The 13,806-nt window shown below is 36.3% G+C and overlaps 2 protein-coding genes across 5 annotated transcripts; both read left to right on the forward strand.

The window, feature by feature from the left end:
• The first annotated feature begins 344 nt into the window (after positions 1–344).
• On the forward strand, positions 345–7,721 carry LOC144473975 (uncharacterized). Of its 3 annotated transcripts, none has more exons than XM_078188360.1 (5): positions 345–1,038; positions 1,286–1,414; positions 1,487–2,401; positions 2,516–7,417; positions 7,600–7,721. In XM_078188360.1, the coding sequence occupies exons 3-4, from the start codon at positions 1,523–1,525 to the stop codon at positions 4,295–4,297; spliced, it is 2,661 nt and encodes an 886-aa protein (XP_078044486.1). In that variant the 5' UTR covers positions 345–1,038; positions 1,286–1,414; positions 1,487–1,522; the 3' UTR covers positions 4,298–7,417; positions 7,600–7,721. The 3 variants fall into 3 exon arrangements, with proteins under 3 accessions (XP_078044486.1, XP_078044496.1, XP_078044478.1); XM_078188370.1 differs by having other exon boundaries at positions 345–796; positions 869–1,038; positions 1,286–2,401; XM_078188352.1 differs by having other exon boundaries at positions 1,286–2,401.
• A 47-nt stretch (positions 7,722–7,768) lies between these two features.
• On the forward strand, positions 7,769–13,116 carry LOC144473966 (uncharacterized). 2 transcript variants are annotated; one of them, XM_078188331.1, is made up of 9 exons: positions 7,769–7,989; positions 8,347–9,809; positions 10,152–10,254; positions 10,880–11,067; positions 11,151–11,488; positions 11,594–11,918; positions 12,082–12,166; positions 12,293–12,422; positions 12,525–13,116. In XM_078188331.1, the coding sequence occupies exons 1-9, from the start codon at positions 7,769–7,771 to the stop codon at positions 12,549–12,551; spliced, it is 2,880 nt and encodes a 959-aa protein (XP_078044457.1). In that variant the 3' UTR covers positions 12,552–13,116. The 2 variants fall into 2 exon arrangements, with proteins under 2 accessions (XP_078044457.1, XP_078044467.1); XM_078188341.1 differs by having other exon boundaries at positions 10,164–10,254.
• Positions 13,117–13,806: the final 690 nt, after the last annotated feature.

The following is a 13,806-nucleotide window of genomic DNA, read 5'->3' on the forward strand; positions in this document are numbered from 1 at the left end:
TCGAATATCGCGCCGCATGCCTACATGGCACATCGATACAATGGATGCGCGAAAAACAGTAACATTGCAAACACGGTAGAGTGAGACAAGCTACGTCGTTCGACAGTGTGTCGTGCTCCACATATAGTTATGCTGATTTCTTGCTCACTCGCTATTTTTCTTCTTTTTCTTTGATTGTGACGGCAGCGCTGTCTCACCAGTAAATCGCCAACCAATCAAAACAAAGAAAATATCTATGTTGAACCTCGCTAACGGATCGAGCTACGGCCTAAAGGTGTACAGGAGTATGCTTGAACACGTATTAAACAATTTGCATATATTTGTGTATAATCATGTTTGATTTGGTTGGTATGCTATTTGTTGTCCATGTTATCGATGTTTGAAAAAATTCCAAATATACGCACAGCATACATAAATGTATACGTGCCAGTGTACAATACAGTACATACATACATATATACGGTAATGAATCCTATCATGCACATCACCAGGCCGCAAATTGATCCATTAGCAAGGATAGTTATGGAAATATTCGTTCCTCCGATTAGCGCGACGATTCACAACTGGACAAGATCCACTATGAACTGGATGCGCAGTAGAATGGTGGGGATGAGCGCGCTAACTTAGGGAGAAAGAGAAGCGTGCAGGAGTAGGTTCTGTTACTGTATATACGACATACGTATGTAATGTGTTAGACTTGGAACCATTGAAATTGCTTGGAACGCGTGTAAAAGTCGAGTGTAGAAGCCATGATGAGTCGCATGTACATTTTCAGTGTAGTTTAAAATAGACAGAGGTAGATAAATTTAATTGTGTTTCTCTAATACTATTAATTTAAAAACAGCAATTTGTGATTTAATCTGTAAAGTGTAGACATACAATTTGTATGAGCATCTTGCATTCGTGCATTCATATATACGCAGAAAAGGAGGACTACATAATATGGCCACAAAGAGTCTCTAATGTTCGATGATTCGTGTTTGTAGTTACGGCGACCAAGTAACTAATATTTTGTCGGAAGGATTCATTGTCTAACCTGTAAGTCCCTAGCATTCTAATTTTGTTGTTTTCTTTTTAACAACATTCAGTTTATACATATCATAAATATATGCATTTTCACGATATTTTCTTTAATTACAAAGTAAAATGCTTCTCCGATGTACACCTATTTTACCAAGTCTTGTGTACCTTTTATGTCGATACATACATATTTGTATGTATATATTATAAATATTTTTGAATTTGCAAAACAGAAACTTAACATGTTTTTCTCGTTTTGTTACAGTGTCGCAAAGATGAAAGCATATTTATGTATTTCATGGATAAATTAAAAACAACATATGTTTACTATAGTTGAATTGAGTTATGGAATATATACTAAATCAACTCAATTTGTACATATAGATATTATAAAGTAATCAGGTGTCTTTTACTTTGTTACAATAAGAGGGAGCATATTCTGTAGTTCAAAGTTTTACATTTATAGAGCAGAACAAGTATTTGCAACGATTGTGAAAAAATTATGAGAATGAATGACGACAAAATGAAGGGAAGTTATAACATTAGTAATATAGAAATGGAACAAAAACGTTATCTACCTTGGAGTCCATTGGAACAGAATAGATTTGTAAGAAAACATACGTATGTGTCATGTAGCAAATCTGTACCACGTAGGAATAAACACTTTGTTCGATATAATATGAGTAAATCGCTGAATTCTGATAAAAATGTGTGCTGCTCTAGTCCAGAGAACAGTTCTTTCGAAGAGGATAAACGCATGTCCAGATCCTCCAAAATAATGAAAGCTTTAAATTTTCACACAAATCTGTCGCATTATGGAAAAACAAAAATAAAGAGATCGCTAAATTTTAATTTAACTCCAAGTCCAAAAAGATTTTCATGTGCAAAGAAGCATACGCAAAAAGCTTTGAGGTTGAGTCCTTTGTCTGCTTCGAACAAGCTTTCGGACTTGGTTAAAGACTCAAATGATTGTGCAAATAATAGCTTTGCGATGAGCTCCACTGATTCCATTGATGAAAATCAAAATGAAACACCATTGCGACGACATGCAATACAAAGAGAAACCTTGCACTATTCTACACCCAATGCAAAGTTGAATACGAAATCGTTGTTTTCTGTCAATTCTACACCGTTGTTACGTGGACAGCTTGAAAAATCTATTGCTAACATTGTTCGTATTAACCCAGCAACACCTGTTTCGCAGTCATTGAAATGCATTCAAGGCAGTTCGAAACGTTTTGATAATTCTATGACGAATACGTCGAGAAATTTATTTCACGAATTTCACGATGATGACGACGACGATAGACCTCAAACACCAGAAAACGTAATTTCTATAATTCCTGAAAGTATGAGTGCTATCAAAAGAAGCCATAAGAAGGTCAGTCTATCTTATGTAAACTGTAACGGTTATGTTTCCCTCCAGATTATTCTTTCAATTTGCTCGTTTATTTTAAAACCTTATTATATCGAAACCTTACAATTTCTCGTGTAGGAAAAATCGTCGAGACGGAGTGGATATTGCGTAATGCAACTTACAGACAGTTCTCCAGATCTGTGTGGGATTGAAGGTGCAACAGAATTGGTCTCAATGCGGGAAAAGGAAGAAAGAAAACCGCGTATGGAACGATCATCGCTGGATAATTCGGAAAATGATATTTCAGATACTGGTTCGCTGTTCGACTATACAGAAGAATCGAAATTCGGAGAGGAGTCGAATCGTACGATGAATTGCGACATCATCGTCCCCTTGACCAACTGTCCTGAACGCGACGTCAAAGATACAACATCGCATGGAAGCGTAGAAAGTATTTCAGAAACTGTGGAATTTCCAGAAGTAACAGCAGACGCTGTTTCAGAACCTGAAACTTCGGTTACCTCACAGAATCGTATACATTCTGTACGAAGGGATGCCGACGATGTTATTAAAAGATCTTACAAAATGAATAAAGAAGCAAATCAAACGAAACTGTATGGCATGAAAATTGTACAACATAAAGTGAAAGCAGTCAAGGTGGAAAATGAAACCGATAAAGAAACTATCACCAAGCCGACTGAAGACATTGTAGAGGATAAACTGGTATTTACGGAAGAAAGTTGTCCTGACATATCGGAACGAGCATGCACTCCCGAAAAAGTGAATTCCAGTAGATTGTTACTCTCGCAATTTAGTTCCGTGAAAAAGTCACATAAGAAAGATAAGCATGCCAACATATTGTCTGGTTTTCAGAAACGGCAAGAGTACTTTAACAAAGAAATGGACTCTGCTAGATATAGTAAAACTCTAGAATCAGATGTTGATGTTGATATTGACGTTGGAGTACAAGAAGTGGCAAATCTTACTGATTCTAGTTGTTCGTTGGACGTATCCTCGGATAAGTTGTCTCCAAGTAAAAGAAAAATTCCACTAGACGAATTCTTGGAACACGATACCAGCGTGTCATGCGATTCAGATATACAAGACTGCGATATATTTCAAAATGAATTTCAAATTTTCACACCACTGAAAAGGAAGCGGTCATTAATCACTTCGAACATTAAAGAGTATTTGCATTTTTACAATTTACCGTCTGGCAAAGATGAATATACCGAGGCAGATCTCGCAAACGTCAACTTATCGAGATGTTTAACGCCGATTCTAAACATCCAAGAACATTGCGAACTATCGACCAAATGCCAATCGGTGGCCACAGGATCTAGCGGGTCTAATGAATCCGAGACATTGGAGATTCAAAATTACGATTTGAACGATAAAACTGGCAGGTCAACGCCTAAAAACATGTCGACGACAGAATTGTATTCGAATCTAGATTCCATAAAGAAATCTCACAAAAAGAATAAACGTGGCAGTAATTCGCGAAAACTGAGTTTCAATCAGGTCAAAAATAATGCAATCGAGAAAGGAGACTGGCAGAATTTATCTACCGAGATCGGAAGTGATTCTTATGAAAATTATGAGCTTTCGCAATCAGACTCCGAAAGAAATGATATATGCAACGATTCAACATCAAACGAAGATAATAATAATGTGCAAGGTTCGAGTCGTATTGACGTAAATGAACAGACTGCGGAGATCTCGCTACAAAATGTCACGCCACCAAATTGTTTGAAAACGAAAAATTATATAAAATTGTTACAAGAAACATCTATCAAACGATCACACAAAAAGATCAGAGATCAAAGAAAATACAAAGAATCCATCGAACCGAATCAGCTATCGGACGACGGATCTCTATACGGGGATGGAGAGAAATTGCTTGACACCGAATCAGCTTAAGAATAGTTATTCTTTCTCTGTGACACGAACGCTTCCAATACTGACAATAAGGTAACTGATCAACGCAAAAAGTGTAATTCTCTCTGTCCTACTAATTAAGTTTTCTCGTGTCTCGTACACAGTCGAATATAATACTTGCTTATCCCGACATGATTGCACGAAACGTGTAATAGTTTTCGTGCAGTCGTGACGGTCTGGACAATCCTGAGGAAGTTCAGTATCGTTCTAGCTATTAATCGAGTTGTAGTAACCCAAACAGACTCAACTTCGTCACTACTCCCTTCTTTCGCAATCATTTCTAATTTACACATAGAGCAAACTTGTAATCGATGCTCATTTTGATATCATTACTAACATTATTAGCGTTATTAGTAACAATAGCAACGATACTGTTCCAAGTTGTATTATAGTCGTCTGTATCGTATAATGTGTATGCTACTGTTTCCTCTTTCTGAAATCATGTAAACAAATCTTTTGTCCATAATAATTGTGTACTATTAGTTATTTTATAATACAAAATGCGATATAGAAATCAAACTTATTAACTTGATTGTCTTTAGTGTCCAAATCAGATCTGTTATACTACGCATAAAACATTTTATGATTCTTTGAGAGTTTTCAGCAAACGTCAGAAAATACTAGACTGCAAAGAAACTACTGAATAAGTATAAAAATATATATAGTAGTAACAGGGAGTGATTAAATTACTGATATGTAAAGCCCAGCAAAGTCATTCGGCCAAAGGAAAATTTGTGAAATATGTTGCTTCCATTTGACATATTTTAAGTACTGGTATTGTAAGGGTTCTCGGGATAATTTAAATATATAGCATGTAACATTCGACGAACCACATACAGTTTGCAAAAACTGAATTCTGCTCGATACGTGTTTGTCGAGTTTCGATTCATAGCTCTGCTAACTCGTCTTCCCCTATGAACGTATGTTCAATGTTAAGCGGTCGCGCATTTTACATATACAATTGTATAGATTGGTTTACCGTGACAACAACAGTATTATACTGCAAATGTGTTTGATGCAGAATTGTGAAATACCGTAGGGAAACGTTACTAATTCTTAGCCATTAAGAAAAAAATAATTATTATCAGATTCATCCAAACTAAGGGTATATATTAATAAAAATAATAAAGACCATGAAATTGAATAACTTTACAAGTCACACGGCTTATTCAGCTATATTAATTCGTGTTGAAGTATTAAATTAAATGATAGGGAAGACTCCACCTTATCGAATTCTATAAAAGACACATTAAAGTAAATGTAGATTGTAACATAGCAGACTTGGCAGGTATGAAATTATCAACTTCTAATTTGGTATATGTATAAATAAAAAATTAGGTGTAATTGATCTGTACACGCATAGATGCAGCTAATATCAAACATATTCATTGTATTACTCTAAATTATGTCCAAGGTCCAACATAAACAATATCTTTATCAATTGTTGAGATATAAATCAATCAGGAATTTAACAGATTAAGATTATTTGTAATATATTTCAAATTAGGATTGAAACATTTAGTTTTGATTCTACTGTAACCACTATTTGACTTTATAGATGTCAAATTAAAGTGTAAGATAATCATAATGTCCAAGAACCCACCTAATCAGTATTTATAAAATTTTTAAGAGCTATTAAAAAGGTCTTTATTATCTTAGTCTTCAACTAATCTTACATTACACTATTTTCACTAATATTCATAATTATTGCAATAATGTAAGATATACTCAGTTATTGTTGAAACTAATCCATTAATTTTTATACTACATGAATATTTTATATATACCCATAAGAGAATGATAGAAATAGGATCCTTTTACTTTTATAAAATCGTGTTAATCGAAATTTTCTATTTCAGTACTAGATATGTAGATTTTAATACCTTGAGACCGAAATGTGCTTAACGGAACAATTCTAGCCAATTTATAGATTTAAAGAAAATAAGAAAAATTGATAAATGTCGATTCTTACATCCCTTTGCTGTCCAAAATGTTCCACATTTTAATTTTAGAATTTATTATGATTCAATCATCCTTCAATTTGTAATTTCATAAATAAATTAGGACAACTGATAATTACTACAATTACTGAATTGAAATAGGATAGAAAAGGGTTAATGTTTCATTAATAAGTTTTCCCAAGCTTCTCAAGGTATAAATTCTAAAAACATTGTACATGTATGAAAAAACGTCATACGTGAATTTTATATGGTTACGTAATCGAGGTGGGCGGGTATTCGAAAATTTCGAGATCCAATCCGATCACAAATTCTCGATTACTCGTCCACCCCTGATACGTACATATAATTCAGATCTCGAACAGATCAATGAAACATATTTGATAAGCAATTTTTGTTGGGATGCCGCGTGTATATCAAAAATTAGTATTTGTAATAAATTGATTGATAGAAAATACAATACCGATATTATCACTTACTTTCATGATAAAATACTCGAATTAAAAACAAATTATATTAACGTACGTGTGCGTAATCTCGTATACGTAGAAAAAACGTATACATAGAATATAAATTAAATTTCTATTGAAAAATGTGTTATACACATAGTGTATAAAAAGCTAAAGAAAAGAAGAAATAACTTTACAGCATGATGGTACGATTGTTACTGGATTATTGGTTGCTGGTTACTGTCATCAATATTACGATTAGAAACTACAATTTATGCGTTATCCTTGATTGGTTAAAACAGTTTAACAGGTAGGAACATAGGTACGCGCCACTCTTTCCAATTTATAAATATAGTAATAGGACCGACTCCTGCACGCTTTTCTTACACCCTAACGCTCACATTCTCAGCAATTTACTACGCATCCAATCCACAATTGGATTGGATCTCTCAGCAATGAATCGCCAGACAATCAGAACAAAGAACATTTTTATATCGACTGGAAGATGTGCAGCAGGAGTAGAACTTGTTACTGTACAAACATTTGCATTGCTACCTGCCCATATACTCGTGTAGGTACTGAATTCAGTATTACAACATTGATGGCGCTACAAGCAAATTCTCGCAACAAATGATTTTCGTACTTCAAGAACTTAAATTCTTGTGACAAGAATTTATTTTCATTGTATTTTAAAGGTAGTACATATATACATACATACACTCTGATACACCATTATACGATACATGTGTGTAAATACTTGAATCAAAATTTATTGTGTCATTGAATATCGCAGTGAAAGAAAGTATCTCATATCGGTTATTTCTCACGAACTCTATGATTGTTTCTTGACTCTGTGATTGTTTGTTTGTTGGAATAGATAAATATGTAATTTTGTACAACTCGTGGAGTCCCATTGTCCGTCGAACTACATATATGTAGATAGGTTATAAGTTGCCAGAGTTAGACATTTTTTGGTATCAAGTTGCACAACTTTCGATGGGAATATGTATGGAACTCGTTAGAGAGTCGTCTGCGACACAACAAACATGGCGTATCGTGGTGTAAAAGGTTCTGATCCGTTTGTTTCGAAAACATCTCGAAATGAACGTTTCGCGCAAATGTCGAAACAAGAGCAAATTATTCAACAAAAGAAGCTAGAGATACAAGCTAAAATGCAAGAACAGAAAGCAAAGGAAGCTGTTGAAAATTTGAAAAAGGGCAATGCTCTAATTCCAAATTCAAGAACAATTAAAGCTAATACTGCCAAGTGAGTAGTCGTTTAATATTATTTATGTGTTCTATTCGTATGAAAAAACATTTTCGTAAAGCGTATGTCTCGAAAACAATCGTGTTTTCATAATTTTTCGCTTTTTATTATTTAATTAATTTCAATCAACTCAACTAACTCAAATGTTAAACACATGCTTCTACATTAACATATATGGGAGAATGATTTTGCGATACTTTAAGCTATCGGTTTAGATTTAGTTTTGTGTTAATTAGCTGTTGATATGTCGAGCATATGTTACACAAGCGTTATTATCGTTGTAAACAGTAGTCAGGAATATGTATTGTTTTCAAATGTTATATTGCTTGCATAAAAAAGACGAAAAACTTATTGCAGGAAGCAAGAAGAGAAACCAGCCATGTCTCAAACAATTAATCTATTTGCCAACGACGGTAGCTTTTTAGATCAATTTAAAAGAATTGCAAGTAACAAAGGAACAGCAAAAACGGAATCGACATTTCCTTTGAAATCTGAAGAGAAAAGAGAGGACAAATATTCAGAGACTATGCAGGACAAGGAAAGAAAGAAGACCAACGATACAAGCAGGGATTGTGAAAATAGAAGAGACCGTAGAAGAGTCGATTCTAGATGGGAAAGAAGCTCTGATAAGAGACATAGTTCATCTTCGAGTCCATCTCCTACCAGACACGCGTCGTCACAAAGCCCGGAAGCTCGACGTAATTTCAATCAATTACCTTCCAATGGACAGCGCATGCAACACAATCAGCAACAGTATTTCCCCAGAAATGGAAATTCGTCTCTCGTGCCTCCTCTTGCGTCTCAAACTGTGATGCATCTGACAAACATACCTCCTCCTAATATAAGAAACATCATAACCAACATTCCTCCTCCAAACTTGTCAAAAATGCTTCCTCCAAAAAATTTGGTCAACTCTTATCCTGGTCTGGACGATCGATCCGGAGATAGTAGATTGCAGATGTCGTCGCATGCATTGCACGCATCATCATCCTCTTCTGTACAAACTATACACGCTAATACCAATGTGCCTCCGCCGAATATTCATATTTCTCGGACGATACAACCTAATCTACAAAATCTACCACCACCTACACTTTCTACATCCGCATCGTTGTTACCATCGTCAACGGCGTCATCGTTGTCGTCATCTTCATGTTCCAATTCGGGTTCATCTCCCTCCTCGTCCACGTGTTCGACTTCATCGATACTACAACAACCACCACCACCACCACCTCCACCGCCACCACCGCCACCGCCACCGCCGCCGTTACCACCGTCGTCATCGTCAACAGTGACTACGTCAGCCTCGATATTGTCAACGTCAACGGTATCGGGCACGCAGCAGCATATAATCTCATGTGGACGTCAATGTGGTGTACTACATCCCTCTACTTTACAACCTACGAATCTACCACCTCCGAATATTCCTCCCCCTAATCTATTATCAACATTGACGGAAATACCGCCAAATATGATGTCCATCCCACCTTCGCAGACAATCGTTGTCACTGTACCGAACGCGCCCAACGTACCCAATATTCCTCCGCCAAATGTGCTACCATCCGTGATGATGTCGACTCCACCACCCCCAGTTCATAATGTTCCGTCGAGTATAAATTCAGTTCCTCCACCAAATTTAAATATTCCACCCCCAAATGTGCCACCACCACCCATTATGCAAAGTGCTGGTCCACCTCCTTTAATGTCAACGAGCTATCCTCGTCCCAATCAAGTCGCTCAGGTACCTATGGGACCACCTAATATTCAAGTGCCACCACCGGCAAGGCCATTGTCCGGTCTGCAACCTACCGAACAGCTAGGTACGATATGACGATTATATTATAGTAATCAAATTATTCATTTCGACGCATTGACGCGTGTCGGTTTTTAATCAACGGGATATCTGCTTATTCGACAACATTAGAATAATCTCTTGCTCGGACAATCAACAATAAAATCATATAGAACGGTGTTTTGCGTACAATCATTATATGGTTACGTTCCGCGCGCAATGCGTCGAATAGAAGACACACGGGTAAACACGAAATATGCGAAAGCGTACTTCTGGAACATCTGTGTAGACATACATACGTTCTATGCTACTAAACACACGAAAATTTAAGTATTAGCGTTGTTACGCGTGTCTGACAGAGGTTTCTAAGTGTGTCCCGTAGAGGCTGAGCAGCTGGCACGCATCGTCGCTGATTGTGGAGATGAAATCGAGCAGGAAGCGCGAGAGAAGAATGCACAAGATCCTAAATTATGGTAACTACTGTCCTCACTGGTCCCCGTCTCGTGTATTAACGCGTCGCATTGCGAGCTTCCCTCCTATTAAAACCTGCATATTGTTTTCTCAACATTATTCTCCAAATTTACCCATTTCACATGACAGATATGTGTATACGTTTTATACAACAGATACATATATCTCAAAAGTGGTAGTAGCAATAGCAATAATAATAATAATAATGGGCTCAGTAGTGGTAGTGGTAGTAGTAGCAGTAGTTGTGATAGTAATATAGTAATTAGCAGTAGTGATAGCAGCAACAGAAGTAACAGTACCAATAGCAGCACGAATAGTGTCTAGATCAACAACGCGAATAAACATAAATTTAATTGAATCGCAATAACGAAATTGTCCTGTGAACCAAACTACGTCAGTTGATTTTCTTAAAAAATCTTTTTTATACGGTTAACATCTCTTGGAATTTGATTCCAATTGAACTGCTAACCGTTTGCTTCGTTACAAGTAATAGCAATCTTTCTCTGATTATATTTTCTTGCTTGTACCACTCTTCGTTTTTCTCTTTCAATTCCTCTCCTTAAAGAAAGGAATATAATTTAGGAGAACACGTTACTTGCCAGAGTCTTAAGTACTGTTTTAATCAAGGTTTCTGCACCAAAAGCAAAGTGCAGCGTACCTGCAGTACAGGGGCTTAGTGGCCAAGTTTCGTGCTGAAAAGTCGACCAAGGAACAGAAAGACAGCGGTGCTGAACCGTACTGTCCGGAAGAGGCGCTCAGCGATAATGATGACAACGAACATATTCATGCGAATAAACATGTTTTCTCGATGCAAGGTGAGTGTTATATGTATATACGCAAATTATGAAATTGAAAATAGAAAGGAAAACAGACAAATGATTTGATGATAATTTTATAGATCGGTCAAGGGAGGAGAACAAAGAAGAACGTAAACGAAAAAGACGTAGTCGTTGGGGTGACCCGGACAATAAAGTGTCCATAGCGGAAATCAACACGTTGTCTGTGCCGAAACAAAATAGTGGTGGTCTTTCGCAGCCAGGTATTGCGATTCCTGGACAGATCGGACAACCAGCCGTGATAATACCATCATCAAAGATGCAACATGCCAAAGCTAGAAATCCCATGCTAACCAAAATTTCAAGAAACGATCCAGCTTTAATACAGTATGCTCGACAAACATTCGGCACATTGGACCTTACCGAGGAACAATGGAAAAAAGCAGAGGATCATTATAAGGTGAACAAACGCGATTAATTATCAACTTTACGATTAATCATAGAATTAATACAGCATTGTTTGTAACCATCGGTGTTAAATCCGTGACGACTGTATCTGGTTTAGATAAATCTGCTCTATCAGAATTTGTTGAGGAAAAGGGAAGAATTGAAGCGTTTGGAAGCACAGGGGAAGCATAAATACGAATACGATAGTGATGAAGAAACCGAAGGCGGTACTTGGGAGCATAAACTTAGATCCGCTGAAATGGAAGCTACTCAAATGTGGGCGGAAGAACTGACGGCCCAAGCGGAAGGAAAGCATCACATCGGTGACTTTTTACCGCCGGATGAACTTAAGAAATTTTTGGAACAATACAACGCGGTTAAACAAGGAAAAGAACCCGATCTTAGCGACTATAAAGAGTACAAGCTGAAAGAAGATAATATAGGTATAGAATTTTTATATTTTAATATAGGTATAGAATAATTTTTGTGAAAACTTTCCGAATATTTTTGAATCGTTAAGCACGATCTTCTAAATCATCTTAAACGAGACAGACCTTTCTTGATAAGGGGGAAAACTATTTCAAGAGAATCTTTTCGTTTTCACAGGATTTCAGATGCTGCAGAAACTAGGCTGGAGCGAGGGCCAAGGCTTGGGTAGCGAGGGCAATGGTCGTATCGAACCTGTTAACAAGTAAGCATTTCAAGCTGTCACGTTCGCATAGTTTTTCTTTTCTTTCTATCCTTGATATCTCTATTAATGTGATATCCTAGATGACCTTTACCTCTTCGGAATTAAAATAATCGTTGTGTTGTACAGGGCCACTAATCGATTCGATAGTGCTGGTTTAGGATCGGAAAGACCAGACGGTGTATCCAGAGACGACGACGAGTTCGATGCTTATAGAAAACGAATGATGCTGGCTTACAGATTTAGGCCTAATCCTTTGGTAATCATTTTTCATACGCAAATGTTTTTTCTTGTATCGTTGAAAATGCGAAGTCTAACTTTCTAAACTCTATATGATGAAATTTGCTTCTTCTCTTTCCAGAATAATCCCCGGAGGCCGTATTACTGAAAATATTGATATCGGCAGAGTGTATTTATGGCATTACGTGCACATAAATTTTCTATTTAGTTGAATAATAAACTGTCATTATTTTGTATATTGAGAACTGTGAAAGCGTCCAGAATTACGCTTAAATCGCGCACTTGCTCGATCGATAATATAGGGCATATACGTATAATTCAATAAATGAAACCTAGAGCTTCTTTTTCTTTTGTACAATGATGTGTACGATGTATACGTAAATTTGTGTACATGTAGTATGCATATGCGTACCATATGTACATCTATTTGTATACATGTAATCCAACCACACATGTTTTAATATGTATAATACACACATGCGTTCATATCGTACGACATTTACCACATTTCATAATGTACACTTGTTCGAGGTAAAACGCATACAGATTTATTAATTGTAATATTGGTTCGGTAAACTAATTTGCTATAGGATATATTTGTGAATGACGTTCTTGAAGTTTACATTTAATTTATATGTAATAGTCTCTGAATTTTAGTGTTCCGTTACTCAGTTTCTTAGTTGTTAATAAAATCGATTTTTATACGGGGAAAATTTCACGCTCGACCAGGCATTTCTATATGTGTATCTTACGTTGTTATACCTCGCCTCTAGGAATCTCCCTCGTGCTCCTTTTAAATTTCGAATCTTTCGAAAAATTGCAAACACATAACGCGATGCCAGCTCAAAATGATAGTAGATTAAATGAAACGCGATGCAATGCGAAAACGACGAGTGAATAATAACAGAGATTATCGTTTTTTATTAGATCTGAATTTAAGTGCAATTGGATTGCGAATATCGAATAGTGTTTGCTATTACGTTAGATTGCCTTTCAGAACGATTAAGCATCATAGTAGATAAACGATCAAATATGTAATCGTTTACTTCTGTGTCAGTTTTCACCGGATTGGATGCTTTCTGTTTGTGAGACGTAAATTTTGTTTAATGGAATATGCAGTAAACATTCATCACTCTTTCTCCGTTCTTTCTGATTTTTTAAGTTTCTTTACGATACTTGGCTCCCATCCTTTCGCTTCGTATAAATCACCACACTAATCTATTTGCATTTTCCAGCGATTTTCCGCTCCTATATTTGCTCCCGAGGTCATCTCTGGAATTTCAATGCATACTTAGAATCGATGCGGCCTAATAATCACGGAATGTACTTTACCTGGTAAGATGAAACATGTACACGTGTGGCAATAGCATTGTACATATATATAATTTGTTATACACCTGAAT

This window comes from Augochlora pura, chromosome 2 (genome assembly GCF_028453695.1).
Source record: "Augochlora pura isolate Apur16 chromosome 2, APUR_v2.2.1, whole genome shotgun sequence".
Classification (NCBI taxonomy): domain Eukaryota; kingdom Metazoa; phylum Arthropoda; class Insecta; order Hymenoptera; family Halictidae; genus Augochlora; species Augochlora pura.